This window comes from Seriola dumerili, unplaced genomic scaffold, assembly GCF_002260705.1.
Source record: "Seriola dumerili isolate Sdu_G_001 unplaced genomic scaffold, Sdu_1.0 BDQW01000017.1, whole genome shotgun sequence".
NCBI lineage: Eukaryota > Metazoa > Chordata > Actinopteri > Carangiformes > Carangidae > Seriola > Seriola dumerili.
In genome coordinates, this window is record NW_019174272.1 from 1533020 (window position 1) to 1553394 (window position 20375).

A 20375-nucleotide genomic window follows, 5' to 3' on the forward strand; every position below is an offset into this window, starting at 1 on the left:
AGATGGCTCCCTGATTAGATTGATGAAACATTTCCAGGTGCCGTGTGTTGTTAAATGGTTTCCATGCGAGGCGTACGTTACTTTCATGGACTGTCAGTCACTGATAGCAGATAATTGTTGTTGCCTCCTCACAGAGCAGTCAGATTTCATTGTAGAGTAATCACAGGTATAGTGTTAACACACTAACATCAGGGCCTGACAGCTGACTACAGCACAGACACAGAACAACAACACTGGCAGAGCCTCTTTACCCTGAAAGACCATCCAGTTCTTAAACTATTAACCAGATTTAAAGAGGTGCCCTGGAAAACAAAAACCCCTTTATTAACCTACTTCTTGTAGCTTTAGGGTCAGAGAGATTGATTCCAATGAGAGTTTATTTGATGAAAGACTCAACTGCTGACTCATTCTAACCTTGTCAGACGTGCTTACTCCGGTGTCATGGGTGTTACCGTGGGACACAGGTTAAGCTAGTTTGCAAAACAGGGTTGGTCTTTGTCGAAGCCCATTAATGTGTCATGGTCCAGTCAGCAACAAAAAATAAAGTAGGTTATTTTGGTTGTTTTTTTGTGTTTTCTCTTTTTTGCTATTCCCTTTCTCCCCTTTCTCCCCTCGAAGTAAAGGCTCATGTGTTGTTTGGTATTGTTTAGCTCCCAGTAATCAGAGCCCTCTTAGTCTCCGAGGCGAGAATCACTATACAGGCCAGTTTGTCATAGACAATGCTGGGTGAATCTGAGGCTCCCATTGATGACTTCACCAAGGCATGGGTGGAGCATATTACAAGGCCGCTGATACTCTTACAGCGAGTGAATAGCCTTGATACTCAGGCACAAGATTAGGTGTTAGGTTCACTTTCCCCCTGTATGGGATCCTTGCTTGGCCAATCTGTGTCAGTGACAACTGATTTCTGATGTTTTTTACTTATGTAATACAAAGGTGTTCTTTATCCTTCCTTATTTTAGTCGGATTACTGTGTCTAATGTAGCAAATGTATGTTTTTGTTTTTCTTGTGGGCTTTGTTGTTTCGATCGCCACAAACCAGCGAGGGAAGCAACTTGACCCAGCCCATCACTATCCCGACTTCCGCTTCAAGACCTATGCCCCGCTGGCCTTCCGCTACTTCAGGGATGCTGTGTTCGGCATCAAGCGAGATGACTACCTGGTAAGACTAAAAGTGGCTGAGACCTAGCTGGTCATTATCTGTTCCATATGCACATGATTATGCAAACACATAATTCAGTCTTCAAGTACATTCCTGCTTCTAAGCAACTCATTTTTAAATCAAACACACATCCCAGTTCAGGATGTAAGAGAAAGTAGAAAAATAGACAACCATTACGTTGTACGCAGAAGAAGTTTTGGATGGCTGGAGATGTCGCAGATCACTTTGACTCCTCCCACACACGTGCACACACACACACACACACACACACACACACACACACACACACACACAAACACAGTTTCTTAGTTCATGTATCTCTGACAACCATCACACCTCTTTCCACAGGCAGACGCACACACAGATGGCTCCCTGATTAGATTGAATGAAACATTTCCAGGTGCCGTGTGTTGTTAAATGGTTTCCATGCGAGGCGTACGTTACCTTCATGGACTGTCAGTCACTGATAGCAGATAATTGTTGTTGCCCTCACAGAGCAGTCAGATTTCATTGTAGAGTAATCACAGGTATAGTGTTACACACTACACATCAGGGCCTGACAGCTGACTACAGCACAGACACAGAACAACAACACTGCAGCCTCTTTACCCTGAAAACCATCCAAGTTCTTAAACTATTAACCAGATTTAAAGGTGCCCTGGAAAACAAAAACCTTTATTAACCTACTTCTTGTAGCTTTAGGGTCAGAGAGATTGATTCCAATGAGAGTTTATTTGATGAAAGACTCAACTGCTGACTCATTCTAACCTTGTCAGACGTGCTTACTCCGGTGTCATGGTGTTACCGTGGGACACAGGTTAAGCTAGTTGCAAAACAGGGTTGGTCTTTGTCGAAGCCCATTAATGTGTCATGGTCCAGTCAAGCAACAAAAAAATAAAGTAGGTTATTTTGTGTTTTTTTGTGTTTTCTCTTTTTTGCTATTCCCTTTCTCCCCCTTTCTCCCCCTCGAAGTAAAGGCTCATGTGTTGTTTGGTATTGTTTAGCTCCAGTAATCAGAGCCCTCTTCAGTCTCCAGGCGAAGAACTCACTATACAGGCCAGTTTGTCATGACAATGCTGGTGAATCTGAGGCTCCCATTGATGACTTCACCAAGGCATGGGTGGAGCATATTACAAGGCCCGCTGATACTCTTACCAGCAGTGAATAGCCTTGATACTCAGGCACAAAGATTAGGTGTTAGGGTTCACTTTCCCCCTGTATGGGATCCTTGCTTGGCCAATCTGTGTCAGTGACACTGATTCTGATATGTTTTACTTATGTAATACCAAAGGTGTTCTTTATCCTTCCTTATTTTAGTCGGATTACTGTGTCTAATGTACAAATGTATGTTTTTGTTTCCTGGTGGGCTTTGTTATTCATCGCACAAACCAGCGAGGGAAGCAACTTGACCCCAGCCCATCACTATCCCGACTTCCGCTTCAAGACCTATGCCCCGCTGGCCTTCCGCTACTTCAGGGATCTGTTCGGCATCAAGCCAGATGACTACCTGGTAAGACTAAAAGCTGGCTGAGACCTAGCTGGTCATTATCTGTTCCATATGCACATGATTATGCAAACACATAATTCAGTCTTCAAGTACATTCCTGCTTCTAAGCAACTCATTTTTAAATCAAACACACATCCAGTTCAGGATGTAAGAAAGTAGAAAATAGACAACCATTACGTTGTACCCAGAAAAATGGGAATTTTAGATTTTGCATTTAAAACTTCAAGGAATGCTTTGATGTTTTACGCTTATTTTGCAGTGACTTCCAGAGTCTCTGCTGGTTGTCTGCCAAGGAATAGTCCCGTACATAACCTGATGTAGCTGATGTATTTGTCATCATGAACACCCAAGTGTGATTTTCTCACTGTTTCTATACATGCACATGTCAAAAACAGAAATAGAAATATGAACATTGGTCATCATCACAATGAAGATGCACTTGCCTGTTGGTTTTCTTTCCCTTGAATTACTTCCCATTGACTGAGTGCTAATCTTCCCCTTTAGTGCATACTTAATCACGACAGAATCCAAAGTGTTTTTTATTGAGTAGTGGGCGGGTAATGCCACACACCATCTGTGCAGCAGAAAGACGGGATGGGAGGGTGAAGTCAAGGCACAACATTGGGGCGGTGGCGATATCGGAAGTAATGACTGAGCTAACGGAGCATGCCCTCATTACGACGGCTTTAACCAGCTCCCAGTGGTGAAGGAAATCAGCGGTTGATTCTGTGATTTCCCAGCAGAATCAAAGACACAAACACACACAGAGACAGAGAGACAGTATGAGAGAGTAATGTGTTACAAGGGATTCTGACAGACTTTTTCCAACAGAAGCATTTTAATAATTCATGTTTTGGATGTCTAATATCACACATGATGCCTTCAAAAACCCTTGCGTTAAAAAGCTTTTATTTACATGCTACATGCTGTTCTCTTTGTTAATTTAATTTGCTGCTCACCAGAGTATACCTTGTTGCCATATTTTATCTCTGTCCTACACTTATGCTTCTTGCTTGGAACACAAATTAGATTTTGTGTAATCTTGTTTGGGGTTTTATCATGTTATGACGCCGTTTTCCTATTTTCTGTCTGCCTCCTTTCAAAAACCCCACCAGCTGCATTCTTGTTTTTGAATGCCAAATTTGTTTCTGCATAAGTGAAAGACAAAGGGCTCTGGAGGAGAGACAGAGACTAAATGTAACTTCAAAGCAGTAGAGGGAGGTATGGGAGGATGGCATAAGGCACAGAAGCTTAGAGGATGTGCTCATGATTGATGTCCTTGAGGTGATGATGAATTCATTCAGACAGAGCACACACAGTGGAGTCTAATTAAAAGAGAGAGGACACACATCCACATCCTGAATGCAAATGCAATAAACTGCGGATGTGTTCCTGCTGGTAAGTCAACGCGACTGCAGACGGTCATCCGTGGAAGAGTCTCTGGAGAGGGAGAGCGGATGCCTCCAGTGTTTCTTCCTCTGAACATGTTGCTCTCATAACGCACTGATTAAAATCTAACGCTTCTCTCACAGGCTCTCCCTCACACGTTGATTGTGATGAAGGCACAAGCAGTAATTGCTCCTATTACCATCGGCTGCTGTGAAGCAGAACTGGCGCTTCTACAATTAATGAAAATGTGTTTGTCTAACAATAAACCAAATGTCGACAGAGACCTGCTTTAACTGATGTGTTAGTAAAACATATCTAAGTATATCGACGACCATGTACTACTACACCATGCAAAAACCCGGGTCCATATAGAACTGGTTTTCCCATTTTGTTATGGTAGCGCTTGACTGGCCTACACAAACCATTGGCCTCACATGCCCCAGGATGAATTGGAACTACAAATGTGAGCCAGGCCTTTTTGCAAAACATCATTACTCCTGTTCTGGCTGAATGGAAGCAAATCCGTGCAGCCAGGTTGCAAGATTTTGTAGAAAGTGTTTGCCAAGGTGGCATTAACGCATTCAGGTCAAAAACTAGGTTTTGGCATCTGTTGACCCCAATCTCTCATTCTCTCATTGACTGTGCATTATGTATCTAGTATGTAGTAATTAGTAATGGATTTGAGGTCATTTGAGCCACACATTAATTTAAGAAAACATATAAACGTTGAATGTGTTCAGCTGTGCATAGTTTCCCAAACAAATTTGTATTTATTTAAATTAGCACAAACTAATTGTCACACAGTCAATCTGAAGCCCTCTGGCTCCCATGAGAGTTTGAGGCCCCTGAGCAGTCCCCAGTAATGTTCAGCTGCCCATATACTTTTGGCCACATAGAGTATGAAGCCGTTAAAACAAAAACAAATATTTGAATCGAAACCTGGTGCATCACAGGACTTAGTGTAAATAGCCAAAGGGAATTTTCTTCTCTCAGCACTAAACAAACAAAAGATGTCTGTGGTGTAGCATCATTGTTTAATCATAATTTCCATAAACGTTAAAAAGTGTTTTAATTTTTTTTCTGTATAGCAGTTTATATGTTTAGAGCTGTTTTTGTTAAGCTAGTTTGTTTATGTTTTTCCTTTCTTAGTACTCCCTGGTAAATGAGCCCCTGATCGAGCTGGCCAACCCGGGGGCTAGCGGCTCCCTCTTCTACCTAACCAGCGATGACGAGTTCATCATTAAAACCGTCCAGCACAAAGAGGCCAAGTTTCTCCAGAGATTGCTACCTGGATACTACATGGTGAGACACTTAATGTGGCTTCATGATGTCTCCAGCGGTGAGGCGGCAAAACTCGACTTTTGAGTGTTGGTCGGGTGTATAAGATCCTCTTAGTGGTAAATTTGAACAGATCCGGTATCGGATGCTTAAGTGGCTTTCATGAAATGCAGTGAACGATCTCATTAGCTCCAGCTGTAAGGCACCATGAGATTGATGTGACTCAGTCAAGTGGATGCTGCAAACACATTAATACCTTAAAAACTATTACATTTATCAGGTAATTTCATATAATATATGAAATATATAACTGATATATAGCTAAAATAATACTAGAATTTCATTGACCTAAATAAACAGGAGCACAGACTTCCTCACGTTCTGTTTAAACACAAAACAAGCCACATTATTTGTCTGATATTTGCATAAAAAGTCCTCCAGAAGGCACCAACCTGTCAAACACAGCCGAGAGGTCAGATTCAGTAACTCATGTTAGCTGAGGTGACATCTATCAGACAGCTAGTGGCTAGACACCGAGCAGGAGGCCAATTCTGACGGCACACACTTGTCACTCAAAGCGGCCACGCCCTCATTTATGCAAAACTTCAGGCATTGGTAAAATTTTAAATGGGTGAGTTATATAAAAATTCAGCCCCTGCACAGTTGTCATGAAAGGGGAAACATGGTGATCTATGGGGACTGACACACCTTTGGAGCCATTCTGAAGTGGCCGTTCGAGGAACTGCAGTTTTTGGCACTTTGGCACCATTTTGTTTCCAGGGTTACAGCTCGAGTAATTTGCAACATAATGTAGCCATTCACAAATTATGAACCGAACCATTTCCTTGTGTTTCCATTATTAATGTATTAAGAAGTACACCAATTCTCACAGCTGTGTGACCCTTTACTCTTAACTTTATTCAGAACTTGAACCAGAATCCACGCACGCTGCTTCCTAAGTTTTACGGCCTATACTGCATCCAGTCTGGAGGCATCAACATTCGACTGGTGGTGATGAACAATGTGCTGCCTCGCTCCGTCAAGATGCACTACAAATATGACCTGAAAGGATCCACCTACAAGAGGCGAGCGTCCAGGAAAGAGAGGGAAAAGACCTGTCCGACCTACAAAGATCTGGACTTTCAGGACATGCACGAGGAAGGGCTTTACTTTGATGCAGAGACGTACAACAACCTAATGAAGACTCTACAGAGAGACTGTCGGGTAGGTGGCTTTAGCAGTGTGCGCGTGTGTGTGTGTGTGTGTGTGTGCGTGTGTGTGTGTGTGTGTGGGGGGGGTGTGGTGATTGGTATGGTATGTGTGCTTGTTCTTGACTCTGTCTGTTCATTGGACTGTCATTCAACTTGCAAAGTCATTCCACAACAGGAAGATCACTATCATTCCACTATCATTTCATTATCAGGTTACTTTCCTTAAAAAGGCCATGTATGTTGAATTCTCATGCTTTCATTCCTTCCCTAAACATTTTGACCTGTATGTAGCAAAGCCCCTCATGGTCAATATGTCAAATGCTATATCAGAGCTTAAAGCAGATTGCTTTCAACCTGGGAATTCACTGGAGTGAGCTGTTGATGGGTTGTCTTTGCCCTCTAATTCTTGTAACCAATTATGGAAGCTTAAACACCACATGCAGCTCTACATTGTGTACCAGTTCAGGAAAAAAATGTTTAAATCGGACAAAATGTTTTGAAAAGTTTGAAAGGTTTCCACGTGTTTGCTAATGGGATTGCAGTGTGTTCCCACTGTGTGTTCAGTGAAAGCTCTCAGTTTGCCTCGGGCTCTGTTCTCCTCTCTCTGTGCTGCTATGTTACAGTACATGACAGCTCTCCAAACACTGAATGTGATTAAGACATGATCCTGGTAGTGTGAGACTCAGACCTTGGCCCAAAGATAGTCCTCTAATCTAAAGGCTTGCATTCTTCTCTATTTTAATGCCGAGGACAGACAGCAGTACTCAAAATTAGTTTTCTGAAATAGATCAAGTAATAAATCACTTCTTATCCTTTTGTCTATCTACATTACATTAGTGTTAGAGGAAATGTTTTCGGAAAGAGCTTGGAGACTCAAGGACCATGTGCAAAAAATTTTCATGTTATGCTGACGTGTTTGCGGAACACAGTTGTAAAGAAAGAACAAGCCTCCAGGCTTTAAAAAGCAAAAGAAACAGAAGAGCTGAATTGCTGATTTGCATGGAAGTCAAAGAGACACGTACAGAAAAGTTTCATTTTCTGTACAAAAAATGTGAAACCATTTTTCTTATTGAACTTTGAGAGCCAATGAGAGACTTTTTAAGAGTGTAGATCACATACTAGAAATAAAAAAAGGTCACAGATGGCTTCAAAAACAGTAAAACATTGGATTAATACAATGACACAGTCATTGTAAATATACAATAAATCTTTTCGCTTGGTTCCTTAACAAACTAAATATATGTTCCAAATGTGCAGTGACCTACCCTGTCCTCTCAAGACAAGGTGATTGGTCTCTTGGGATAGCTCCATGGGTGATGACAATATGGCTTCCAGACACTGATTTACGGTGTTTTATCCTCACAGTGGCTGGCTAATGATGGGAGCCCAAAGCCATCTGTGTGGTAATCCCATTCTTTCTGCTTGACATACAGTAGGTGCACATACCCACACATGCAGTACACACACCTACACACTCCAATGGGTGTGCCCCGGTATTCAACCTGGAATCAGATCTGGATGTTACTCTAAGTGTGCATTAGACGAGGCCCAGAAACCGTGAAGAAAGACTTCCTACTCAACTTCCTGCTGGGCCACGCCAACCTGCCTGACCTGGCAAGCCTTGCACCATTCAGCTAACAACTTAATGACTTCCATTACACGAGCCTCAGCTTAAATGTTTCAGTTTTTAGTGTGTGGGAATAGAAGAAGCTTGACAGTTTTATTACCAAACGGTGATTGATGGCGTGTGGAGCAGAGTTAGCGGTAATGAACAGTGTGATGCTGTGTGTATATTTAGTTCTCTTCTCTCTTCTCTTCTCTTCACTAATTTTAAGCCACACATGAAGTGACACGACTTTACTACTTTACTTATTTTATTTACTTATTTTGAGTAAATTTTCTGGTTCTACCAGACTTTGTTTGTGGTTTCGTGTCGCTCTTTCTGGGAAAGTGTATCCTAAAGGTATCCTTCCAGGGAAGGTGTGTAAACAGGTGCTTTCCCACCTTTTAAGTCAAACAGTATCTCGATCACAAGCTCTTGAACAAACGTGGGTCTTTGTTATTTTAGAGCGAGCTTACCAGAAATTCAGACAAACTTCAAGTGATCTCCTCAGGTTATGGCCCTTCTCACCCTCATTAAACAATCTGCTGACTTTCCCAATGTTCTCTGCTTTCCTTTTAATGTTTTCTTAAGCAGATTGCAGCCAGAATGACATCCTCCTGTCTTGCTAAGTCAGTGCCTCCTTAATGTTTAACCTGGCAGAACACACACACATTTACGACCTTACCCAAACTTAGCTATGTGTGCATGTACAGCCCCCCTGTGTGCCACATATTGTATCTGTAAAGGATGTGCTGTGGTGTGTGTGTATGTATATAAGTATATAAGTGAGACTGCTTTGCTAACAGCAGCTGTTAGAGACTCTGTGCTGTGCAGTTTGTTATTGTCGTGGCTTCCTGCGTTCGCCTCCTGAGCGGGAAGCAAAGTGCCCTCTAAGCAGAATCTCTAACCATTTCCATGAGTAAGCAGCTAACCCCGTCACCCCAGGAGAGGCCGCGGACCAAAACACAGAGGAGGGGTCGGCAGAAGCCAAGCAACAGGGGGTGAGGTGGGAGGGAGGAAGTGGAAGGGGGATTGTTGTCCTGTCAAAGTACATGTGGTGAGGCCTCTGAAAAATACATTTTAGCTATTTTTCCAGAGCGTGGTGCGATGTGATTTCTATTTCATAGGAATGCGGGAGGTCAGAGTTGAGTTGAAGCTGAAAGCGGAACATTGAGAGGAATGTATGTGCAATGTGCAATGCTTTTGAGACAAATCAGATATTTCTGCTGTGCGGGACACTTGTAGGGAAACGCAGGGTATGCTCTCCATTTTAAGTCTCCTCTCTCCATTACTCTGCAGCTCCACTGATACTCCCCAAATGCCAAAACAACACAAGGCATTAATAATTCATGTTGAACTCTACTGTACAGAGAGTGAGACAGAGAGGGTTTATTGTAGAGTGAGTGAGTTACCGGTCTGGTGCTGGCTTGTTTGTGATTTGAGCGGCATCACAATCCTGTTAAATGACTGTGACTGTGTGACAGCAGCCGTCTGGGAGACAAACACAATGATGATAGTGATGCTGATGATGATGTCACGCTGTTAAGACAGTTTTGTTCACAGCATGTGTTTGACAGCAGAACCCTCGTCATTTTGGGGGAACAACCCGGGACAAATGACTTTAAGATACTCTTAGAGTTTAGCTCAAGTGTTTGTGAAGTGGAAATCCTTTAATTTCAAATACGGACAAGAGCAGAAATAGAAAGACTCAGACGATGCAGGCATGCGTGCTTGGTAGGAGGACAATAATGGGCTTGGGTAGCAACTAGTGTAGCCAATCATAAACAACCATTTACTGTATAGTTCCCCCTCTTCTCCGCCACGTGATCCTGTGGCAACAATGGTTTCTCTCACTCTCAGCTTGCAGAAGACCAAGGCCGTGACCTTGTGGTTGAAAGTCAGCAAGGCTTCAACAGGATCCTCAACCACATTCACAACACACTGTTGAACCTGTTAATCACACAGGTTCAGGGCTGCACCTAATGATTTTCATGAGAGATAAATCTACTGATTATTTTCTCTATTAAATGGTGCACAAAATATCAGCACATACTGAAAAAAAGTTCCCAGGGCACATGGTGATGTGGTCTGATGTCTTGTTTTATCCAAGCAATAGTTAAAAGTCAGAGATATTCAGTTTACTATCAGAGCAGCGTAAGAACCAGGCGTTTGATTTTTTGGCATTTTTTCTCAGAAATTGAATTATTGAATTGAATTATTTGGTCATCAGAAGTGTTGCCAATCAATATTCTGTCGATGGAGTAATCATTTATTTGAACAATAATTGCAGCTCTACACGTCCTCATATAAATTTGAAATATCAAACTGTGCACACGTCCATGCACGTTGTCTCAGATCACAAAATGCAAATATGACGTGTTATCATTGGGTTTCCACTTTATTAGTTGTCTGTGTACAATTTAATGTTATATAACACAGAAGCCCTTTGTGAAATGTTCATGGTTATGTTACAGTGTCACAGAGAGAGAAATGGTTATTAAATTGATTTCAAATGACATTATTATAGCCTATTTGTTACAAGACAGGAGTCTTTTTTTGGAACAGATTTTATCAGGAAGAGAAGAAGAAAAAGAAGAAAATGCCAAAATCTAGAAATACTGTAGAACAGTTTGTTATCAATTAAAGTGTATGTGCCTTAACAAGCCTGAACAAATGACAAAATGACAAAATTAAAAGCCACATGTCTATAATCTAATTTATTGTGTCATGGGTAGCAGGTTGTACTCATGAATTATAGAGGCGTACTTTAGAAAACATCCCCGGGATGGTAACTGGACTCAGAGTCAGCGTATATATATACCAAGTACCAATGCTACAGCTGGGTCAGAGAGGAGTGTAAGAGGCTCTGTGTTCTGGCTTTTCAGCACACAGACTCATACTTAAGAAAGCTTGCAGTGTATTAGTGTCACACCAGCAAGCACTATGGGAAAATCCACAGCCCTGCTGGCACAGAGATAGATGGGTGGAGGAGTGCTACAGGGTGGAATATAAACTGAGAAACAGAAATCAGAGATTTGTTGAAGATCAGAGGCTGCCGTGACAAAGCTCACTTCCTACAGGAGTGTTAGGATTAGCTTTTCCCATTCACTGTAAGAAAATGAGCTGTTTTTGAAATGGGAACAGCGGGCAGGTTGCCCAGGGGAGAGACCCAAACATTTGGCTGTTATACCTCGAAGGATCGGTAATATTCTATTCATTGCACTGATATTTTTCTGTACCCGTACATATAAACAGCATTTGTCAGAATCCAAAGAAAACCTTGAGCACAAACATCCATAGAAATGTTACTGTTTTCTTTGTGTTCTGACGGTTTGATTGTTTGCTCGGGAAAAGCTGGGGCCAGGACTCGCAGTAAATGGCCTTCTGTAGGCAGCCTGGTTTGCGTGGCTCTGTTCAAAATGGCTGCCGTTTGAATAGGCTGGGGGAGTTCGAGTGAAGGGATGCAAATCGTTGATATGGAACAGGCAAAGCTCAGACAAAAGCCCCACTGTTTGCTCGAGACGGTCATTAAGTCTGTTTTTTGTTTGTGTGTTTGCATGCGCATGTATGAATGTGTGTGACCGTGACTTTATACATCAGTAGTGTCTCTTACAGATTCAAACTAGAATGTCTTCTTGCCTATGCATTGAAAATGAGTTATCTAGAGAAAGATAAGAGGTAGTTGTAGGTCAACTTCAAAACAGTATTGGTCTCACATTCTTCAGAAGGACAGGCTGGTTTTCTCTGGATACTGGTTGACGGCTCTTTGATTATAGCATGGGCTTCTTTTTTTTTACTGTACTGTAGGCTTATATGAATGTGTTATTTATGGACTGCAAATTAAAATGTCTAAGAGTCTTTTAGTCTTCTTCCTGACAAAGTCATAAGATAAGCCTGGCTACTTGACGCTGACCCTGGTCCCATTCTCAGATCAAGCTCCCGCCTCTCTCTCTATCCTTGTCTCGCCACAACACTGCTTTACTTGAGCACCGGGGGAGACGTGAAGTCTCAGCGTCTCTGGGAAAGTGGGCGAAAGGCTCCTCGGTCGGGTCAATGTGTAACACTTGGCTCACTGTGGAGAAACACCTTGTTTATTTAGCTCAAACCTGGATTAAACAGAGATTTCCTTTTGCTAGCTTTCTGGTCTCTGAGTCACTGAAACGTGTTGGGTGATGAAAGTGTTTTAGGTGGGAAAATAATGTGTTTTTGAAAACATTTCATAGTGTTGTTATATTTACCGTCGGGGAGTCGAAGTTAAAGCATCCACATGGATGGACCAGGACATGAATCTCTTCAGTGTTCAAACAGGTCACAGAGAATGTGAACTATCCTGTTGTGGCCATTAATTATCGGTGGACTCATCAAGCATTTCTTATGAAATCCCCCTTTCTTTTAACTTGTCATAGGTGCTGGAGAGTTTTAAGATCATGGACTACAGTCTGCTGCTGGGTGTGCACGTCCTGGACCAGAGCCAGAGAGAGGGGGGCGAGTCGGGCCAGGCAGGGGGCGACGGCAGGAGACCTGTGGGTCAGAGGGTCCTTTACTCCACCGCCATGGAGTCCATCCAGGGAGACGGCAGGGCAGCTGAAGCCCTCACCACAGACGACACGTGAGTCTGCTCAGTGGGGAGAGAAGACACACACACACACACGCATACCCACACACACATATTATGCACACATATTTGGACATACACACCCTGCCTTTGTCCGTCTCTTAATCTCCACCTTTTCTCTCACAGACACAGTTATACAACGGTGCTCATACCTCACACAGGACACTCAAACAGTGCTCACACAGGCTCACAGTCAGGCTCTCATATAACCATAGCTACACAAATACAAACACAGCCACTGTCCTGCATATTTACAGCGATACACACGAATGTAAATACAGTAAGTGCCTCTTTTACAAACACTTGTGAAAATGCAGAGGTATATTGCCTTTATTTGAACAGTGTTTCAAGCACTGCAGAAGAAGAACAGTCGTAAGTCTCTGACTGCTGGTGTGTTTTATCTCTGTTTTAGGATGGGTGGCATCCCTGCCAAAACACACAAAGAAGAAAAGCTGCTCATCTTCCTGGGTATCATAGATATTCTTCAGTCATACAGGTACTGATCTTTAGGAGATTATATAAACCTGCTGTCAGACCTTCTGTCGTTTTATTTCTAATACTGGTGCTTTCTTTTTATTGCTGATTGGAAAATTCATCATTGTGTTGTCTTTTGGGGCCATGAAACACATTTAAATCTGTCTGTATGATCAGGTTCTTGTTCATCTACAGTATGTCTGTCTCAATTTCTGGAAACTGAAATGTCTCATCAGTAACCAATATAGATGAGAATTAAGAGGAAATGTACAGTATGACAGCACGGAGTAACTGCTTGCCCCGTGACAAGACCTTTTAATGTTGAATTATCACCCGGCATTGATGGAGAGAGCTACAAGCCACTTCACCACACTCCTGAAAAGACTCTAGACTTTTTCTCCATCCAACACGATTTAAAATGACACAGCAGTCAGTCTTCTTTATTTACACATTGATTTTCTTTGTCCTGAGAGCAGGCAGTGAGTCGTGAGGAGGAAGCCTTTTGGCTCATCGGCTTTTCAAACTTGTGGAAATTTAAAAGCGTCACATAAATCTTTGACCTGTTTGTGCGGGGCATCAAATTCACACAGAGTGTGTGAGGCGAGATCAGGCCAGGGAGGAAGGATGAATTGGCCCAATTTGTCTCCATTTATCCTGCCTTATTTCTCTCAGCTTGCCTCAGTCAGAAGCAAACCTTAAAGGGTAAACGTGACATAATGTGAGGCTTTATTGTATTTTCTGCTAAAAATCTAGAAAATAACCGTAACCTTGCACCAAGAGGGAAGGAGGAAGCGTCTCAGGTTTGATCAAAAAACAAAGGGGAAGTTGTTGTGTAAGTGAATATATCTGTGACAAGGCTTCCTCTTATTTTGTTTTTCCCCAGGTTCATTAAAAAGTTGGAACACTCATGGAAAGCCCTGGTGTACGATGGTGTAAGTTGATAGTTTGCTCAAATCTGACACTGCTGCTTTTATGAATAAGCCACTTGTTCGGACACATACCCTCTAAGTCTACTGGCCTAATAAAAGCATTTTCTTCTGCCCGTCTCCAGGACTCCGTGTCGGTACACCGGCCCGGCTTTTACGCCAGCCGCTTCCTCAAGTTCATGAGCACACGGGTCTTCAGGAAGACTCAGCGTAAGTCTGCAGGTTGATGATGGTCACATGTGGGAGTCAAGGTAGACCACAAAACAAAGGGAAAGGGGCAGCAATGGGAAGTGGAAAGTAGGAAATCCTGGCCTGATAAGGAGAGTGAATTTGTGGGCTGTTTTTAGTGTCTATTACTGAGGATTTGTGTGTCACTGCAACATAATTAGATCAGTGGTAACTCATTTGTCTTAACTGGAAGAGTGACTGGAATAGTGTTTCCTTGTATTGTCCTCCCTTTTTTTGCCTGCTAGTGTCTCGAATAGATAGCTGTTAGATAAGACTTTGAGGCACATGATCCATTGTGTGCGGATTTCTTAGCTTTGATTCAATTTTAGGATTAAATATCAGACTTTTAATCTTTTGAAATTAAGGACTTCATGTTGGTTATGTGTAAACACTCGTGGTTAAGTCATACAGAACAGTCTGTGATGTGGCAATCCAGAAAAAAAAAAAAAATTAAGGTCAATAAACCCCTTTAGTCCAATAAAGATGACAATGATTCCCCTTTTTAATGCCTATGTAAACTGTAGATTTCAGGCATGCGGAGATGATGGGATGCATGACAGCCTGATTAATCTGCTGTCATGTTTACCACAGTGACAAATGTTATGTAACCTCGCAGGACCCCCTTGTGGAAATTAACATGGCCAAGGCAATTATTTGTGGATTTAGTCGTGCTATTTGCCATCGCCAAGTCCCATCGGAGGGAGATGACAGGAAAGGATTTCATTTCATGCCCTGCTTGGGAGGCAGAACAAGGATCGTCTTTGGGGACACTTGTGTAGCCGTCATTGTGCATTTTCAAAGTTGAATAACTTTACTGCTAATTTTGGAGGCAAAGCATTGCACTTTTATTGTGTGTGAACATTGCTTCAATCGGGATTCCTCTATCTCCTCCAATTATCTTCTCCTCTTATGTCTTCTGCCTCTGCCTCCCTGAACCTTGATCTTGTCTTTTCTTTCCCTGACTCATGTGCCTCCGTTTTGCTCTGCAGCACTTCGATTCTCCCCTTCAAAGAGGACTCGCACTTCCATCCCGGCTCTGAAGTCGTCCTCTCAGGAGATCCTTTCATCGCAGGCAGATGAGAGGAACGAGGAGGACAGGAGGGACAGGCTGGGAGGAGCCCGCAGCCTCGCCAGTCTGGATGGACAAGGTACACAAAACAACATTTTAGGAGGAAAGCCTCCTCCTGACTGTGACACGTTGTCGTTCACAGTGAGGCCAGTTTTCCATATGGTTTGTAAGACAAAAGGCAACATTGTTCACAGAAGTGTTTATATAATTAATAAGATTGCTTGAAACCTAAAACCTAAACGATTTTAACCATAAACGCACTCGCCATTTTTACCATTCTCGTCATCCTCACCATCTCTAAACTGCCTCCTAATCTGCCATTTCACTCCCATTCATTTTGCTGTTTTTGTGGCGTGTTAAAGCTTTTTAAGAACACTTGAGGCCCATAAACAGCCACTTGCATTCGGCCATAAAAATGTTGTCCTCTCAGCACTGCGCCGGGGGAAGAAGCTGTCACCGGCTGATACAGTGCTTGGCCTTAATGGAAAGAAAACAGAGGCTACCTTGTTATTAGCATCAGTGTGTGTCCATGGGGCATGTGCAATAAAAGAGATGTGTGGTTTTCGGCGTTATCCTCACCTCCTCTCTCACTCTCTCTCTCATGATCGCAATCTGACCCCCAGTACAAAAAGGTGTATGAACGTGGCGTTTGTGTCAGAGAGTTCAGCAGCTGCGTCTGACCTTTCTGCTTGATGTGACGATGGAGCGTTAGCCAACGCTACACCGGAAGACACAAGGATGTGGGCGTGGGCGTGGAGCACAAAGACAAGTTCTGGGGTCATGCGTCCACTTTCTCTTTACAACCAGAGCGCTCTCCCACCAGTGTCTGTGTTGCTGTGAACCAATTTGGATTGTTGCACTTCCTAAAGCTTCTCTTTATGGATACTAAATCAGTCTCGGAGAGGTCAGAGGAAATCTGTTTCACTCTGGGGTGTGAAGTTGATACAGGGTAATATGCTATATATCAGTTTTATTGGAACCATTCAATCACTTCTATCAAAATCTCATGCACTGCCGAGTCTCAGTCATGAGGATTGTTTAAACTTTCTAAGTCCACAATAGAATAGCAAGAATAGCTCTCTGTCATTTCCATGGTGGATGATCCAGTGACAGCTTTACGTTTTGATCAATACAACTATATAAAGCTGTATTGATCATATTGATTGACTAATGGGGCATTTAGGGTCCTCCAAGGAATCATGACTGTGGGTGTCAGTTTACTCATCATGAACAGCACTACCCAGCCTGTGAAAAAAGTTGGTCTCATCTCGGCCTGGCCTTGGAGACTACAATAAAAAAAAACAAAAAAAACAAAGCATGAATTTTGAAAGATGTTGAAGTTCACCAGGCAGTGAGAGTCAGATGGACAGATATGAAACATATTCACATGCATGTAAATGTTTTCTCCTCAGCTGTGTTCGGTTCATACCTGCGTCCTGATCTGGTCCCTGCCAACCCGTTGTTCTACGAGGGCTCCTCTATGGGAACCATCTCCACCTCCTCCATCTTTGTCAACGTGGACAACCAAACAGAGGACAGGTATGGTGTCTACTTGTTTTTCTGTTTTCACTCTTTGCTTTCCCCTGTATCGTGGCACTCTGAGTTGATACGGGAGTGGCTTGTGTAGCTTACTGCGAGGTTTGGCCTTGAGGACGGGAAGGAAGGAAGGAAGGCATGTAAATTTTCACCACGCCCAACACACACATGTTCGCAAACGCCCACATTATTGTCACCTGAGTTGCTGACGTCACATGGTCTTTTATTAGAGACGTGTGTCACATAACAGGTGACTCAGCTGGCTTGGCAACATTTACCCAATACATATACACACACACTGCCTACACAACATGTGGACAATACAGTCAAAGGATTAATGGTGTGTTGGTGTGTACAGTTTGTGACTTTCATTTATAAGACAGGGAGGAAGAAATGCTACACAAATCTTTCCAAACTTCAATTTACAGCAATATTTATTTATCTTAGTGGTTCAGTGTTGAGAAATGAGGTACTACCTCATATTACATTGCAGAATCTGATCAAGTGGTAGTGTACATTATGAAATAATAATCAATGTTTTTCATTAACAGGTTTTATTACACCCTTAATCCACTTCTTTGCCACGTCACTGCACCGTCTGGCAGTCTCGTTCTCCCTCTTGCTATAAGCCTCTGGACACTTCATCCTCTTCATGTTTTCCATCTTTCACCTGTCCTCCTGTCCAGCAGTGTCAGGTTCAGCTTGCTTTCTGAGGCTCCATTGTGCGACTTGTCCGGTCTTGTCCCCTCACCAGTCACCTGCTGCTGCCTTGACATTGTTCTGTCAACTGTTATCATAAATATTTAAACAGCGGCGTTGACGTGGTCTTATAATTGGTGCCATTATGCTGTAGAAAGACTGTGAGAGGAGAGGACGAGTGGGGCAATGGAGACTGTATATCCACCGACAGTAATTCCTGTCCTGACAGCTGGTTTGTCTGTTACAGTAGTAAGCCCTTGTGTTGAGATGTTTGAGGGTAGGATTGCTCTAAAACAAAGCAGCTCTGCTGCTCTCTACCTGTCTTTCAATTGACTTTGAGCACAGAAAGCAGTCAGTCACAAGGGTCATGAGAGTAAACACACATTCCTGAATTTATCAGGGAGAGTCACCTGATGTATATATACACAGAAAGCAGCTCTCAATGCCCCCTGGTGGTTCAACAACAACTGTAAATGAAAGGGAGGATAAATAAAGTTGCACCATGTCTCCTGATCTTAAAGCTACATTTAAAGCCTTATATTCACCAGCCATGACAGCGAGGCTGGTATTGCTTTCACTTTGTGAGTCTCTCTCTGTGTGTTTGTGTCTTTATGACTAACTACTGTAGCTGGAGCCTCCAGAGAGGTGGTCTTGAGTACTTTGGCAGGTGTTTATATGTCTGTCTGTGGACAGATTTTTGTCAGGAAACTTTACAGGTGTGTAGTTGAGATCAAAATGAAGGCCAACAATGGGCATGGTCCAACCCAAGAGTACTAAGTACTCATACAATAAGTTAGCAGTGATGACTAAGTACTCATGTGTCAGAACATGTTAGTTCGTTGTATTTAATTATTGATGTTTTATGCTTTGTATTTAATTTGGGTTTTTTTTTAATATGCATGTCTATTGGCTGCATGGGGATAAAAGCATAGTTTAGATTGTGTCTTGGGGGACACCTTTGTGCACTTGCAGGAGCGGGTGATGCCTCTGTTGCCTGTGACATCTTTTATGCAATGACACTCCCTGCTGAATACATTTTCCATGTGATAGTGTTTGTTACCCATTTCTTCTTCTTTCCTGTAAACTTGTGACACATGTCCTCCCTCACACTGAAACAGGAATTGCTGAATTTCAATTTGTGCAATTTCCCAAAATAATTCAGCTCTGAACTTAATGTTACACACTGCTATGAAATGTATGAGTACGTGTAGTACATATTCTCCCACCAAGGGTCTCATTTTGACTTGACAGTCTTGAGGAGATTTTGTTTATTTCCTGTGAGAACATGTGAGAGACTATGAGCCTCTCAACTGAAGACTTCACTGGCCCAACTCCAGACAGGTTTCACATCCTGTTCACAGTCGCTTCATCTCTTTGCCTCTTTGATGTCATAGTTTCTATAATAGTCTGTGATTTGTTTATAGACAGTATGTTTTTCATCAGTTTTCAGAGAAGTGTTTATACAGCTGCGTTCACTTTCACCCAGACTGTAAACTCCCAGGGCCGTCTGCTACACTGGTTAATATAAAAATATCTGTTTCAGGGATGACGTTGCATCCAGCTCCACGTTTACCCTGGAGGACAGTGCTATCTGCCTCACTTCTGAGCAGAGCACCATGGATGTGGACATAGACCGTGATGACGGATCTGTTCTCGATGTCTACTTGGTGTGTTGTTTCTCCATTTCAGATAATGGTTATCTGTGCTTATGCATGTTTATTTCTCATTAAGCAAATAGGCCTAAACTACATTTATAATCTTGTCTTTCCTCTCCTCTCCCCTGCAGTGAAAAGAGCAGCTTTACAACCTTCATTTCCTCCTGCCAATCATAAGACAATCGCCGCACTCCATTGGACAGGCCCGACAGGCCTTTAACTCCACTTCCAGTGCCGATAGATCCATGTTGCCACTTGTATTGCCAAGACATAAAAAGACTGAGACTCTCCACCGGTTGAAGGACTAAAACAAGACACAAACAAAGTCACAGCAAAGGACATCTGCAAAACCATGTGACATATCATGTAATGTGATGAACATCGGGCTGAACTGAGTGTCGCTTTTTAGAGCATGCGTCAATGCAGTGCCATTAAGTTTTATATATGTATCCTGTTTTCATGGCCTACACAAGGATCTAAACATTTACTACATATACACACGAGGACAGGCTAGATACAAATCATACATTTCTTTGAATGTTTTTTTTCTTCTTTTTTTTTTTCTGCAGACCACAAAGAAATGAAAGACACTTTCAAAACTTGCAACAGATGAGAAATGTTTACAGTGAATTTATGATGGTATCCTTGTCCCTGATGAAGGGGGATGGGACAGTGTCACACAAAGGACACAAGCCAGCTTGTAGCCACAGCCAACACGGATGAAGAAAGACTCATATGAACAGATTTGATTCTGAAGCTACCAGGGCCGAACACAGACTGTGATGTGGTTAAAGTGGCCACCTTTTCCTAACTGGGCTGTTATCGGTGCTGCCCTGACGCGAACCTGAAGCGGCTGGAAAGTGGCGTGAGAAAAGACAGTTACTGGCTCTTGGATGAATAACAGAGTGGAGGGACAATGCACTTGCTCTTCACAAAAAGGCACTTTTGACATAGGTTATGATTACTGTAAGAAATATTTTTCTCTTAGGACGTTGCTTAGGTGGGTGGGCTACCTGACATAAG

The 20375-nt window shown here is 42.6% G+C and overlaps 1 protein-coding gene across 1 annotated transcript in view; it reads left to right on the plus strand.

The window, feature by feature from the left end:
- LOC111226304 (phosphatidylinositol 4-phosphate 5-kinase type-1 beta-like) overlaps nucleotides 1-20303 on the plus strand; it is a 34872-nt gene extending 14569 nt beyond the window's left edge. The window contains exons 5-15 of the mRNA XM_022751379.1: nucleotides 2555-2672; nucleotides 5208-5360; nucleotides 6261-6560; nucleotides 12557-12759; nucleotides 13178-13261; nucleotides 14123-14171; nucleotides 14291-14375; nucleotides 15383-15541; nucleotides 16875-17001; nucleotides 19241-19364; nucleotides 19484-20303. Coding sequence (XP_022607100.1) covers nucleotides 2555-2672; nucleotides 5208-5360; nucleotides 6261-6560; nucleotides 12557-12759; nucleotides 13178-13261; nucleotides 14123-14171; nucleotides 14291-14375; nucleotides 15383-15541; nucleotides 16875-17001; nucleotides 19241-19364; nucleotides 19484-19486 — 1405 coding nt within the window. The 3' untranslated portion in view covers nucleotides 19487-20303. The remainder of the gene's footprint in view (nucleotides 1-2554; nucleotides 2673-5207; nucleotides 5361-6260; nucleotides 6561-12556; nucleotides 12760-13177; nucleotides 13262-14122; nucleotides 14172-14290; nucleotides 14376-15382; nucleotides 15542-16874; nucleotides 17002-19240; nucleotides 19365-19483) is intronic.
- The last annotated feature ends 72 nt before the right edge of the window (nucleotides 20304-20375 follow it).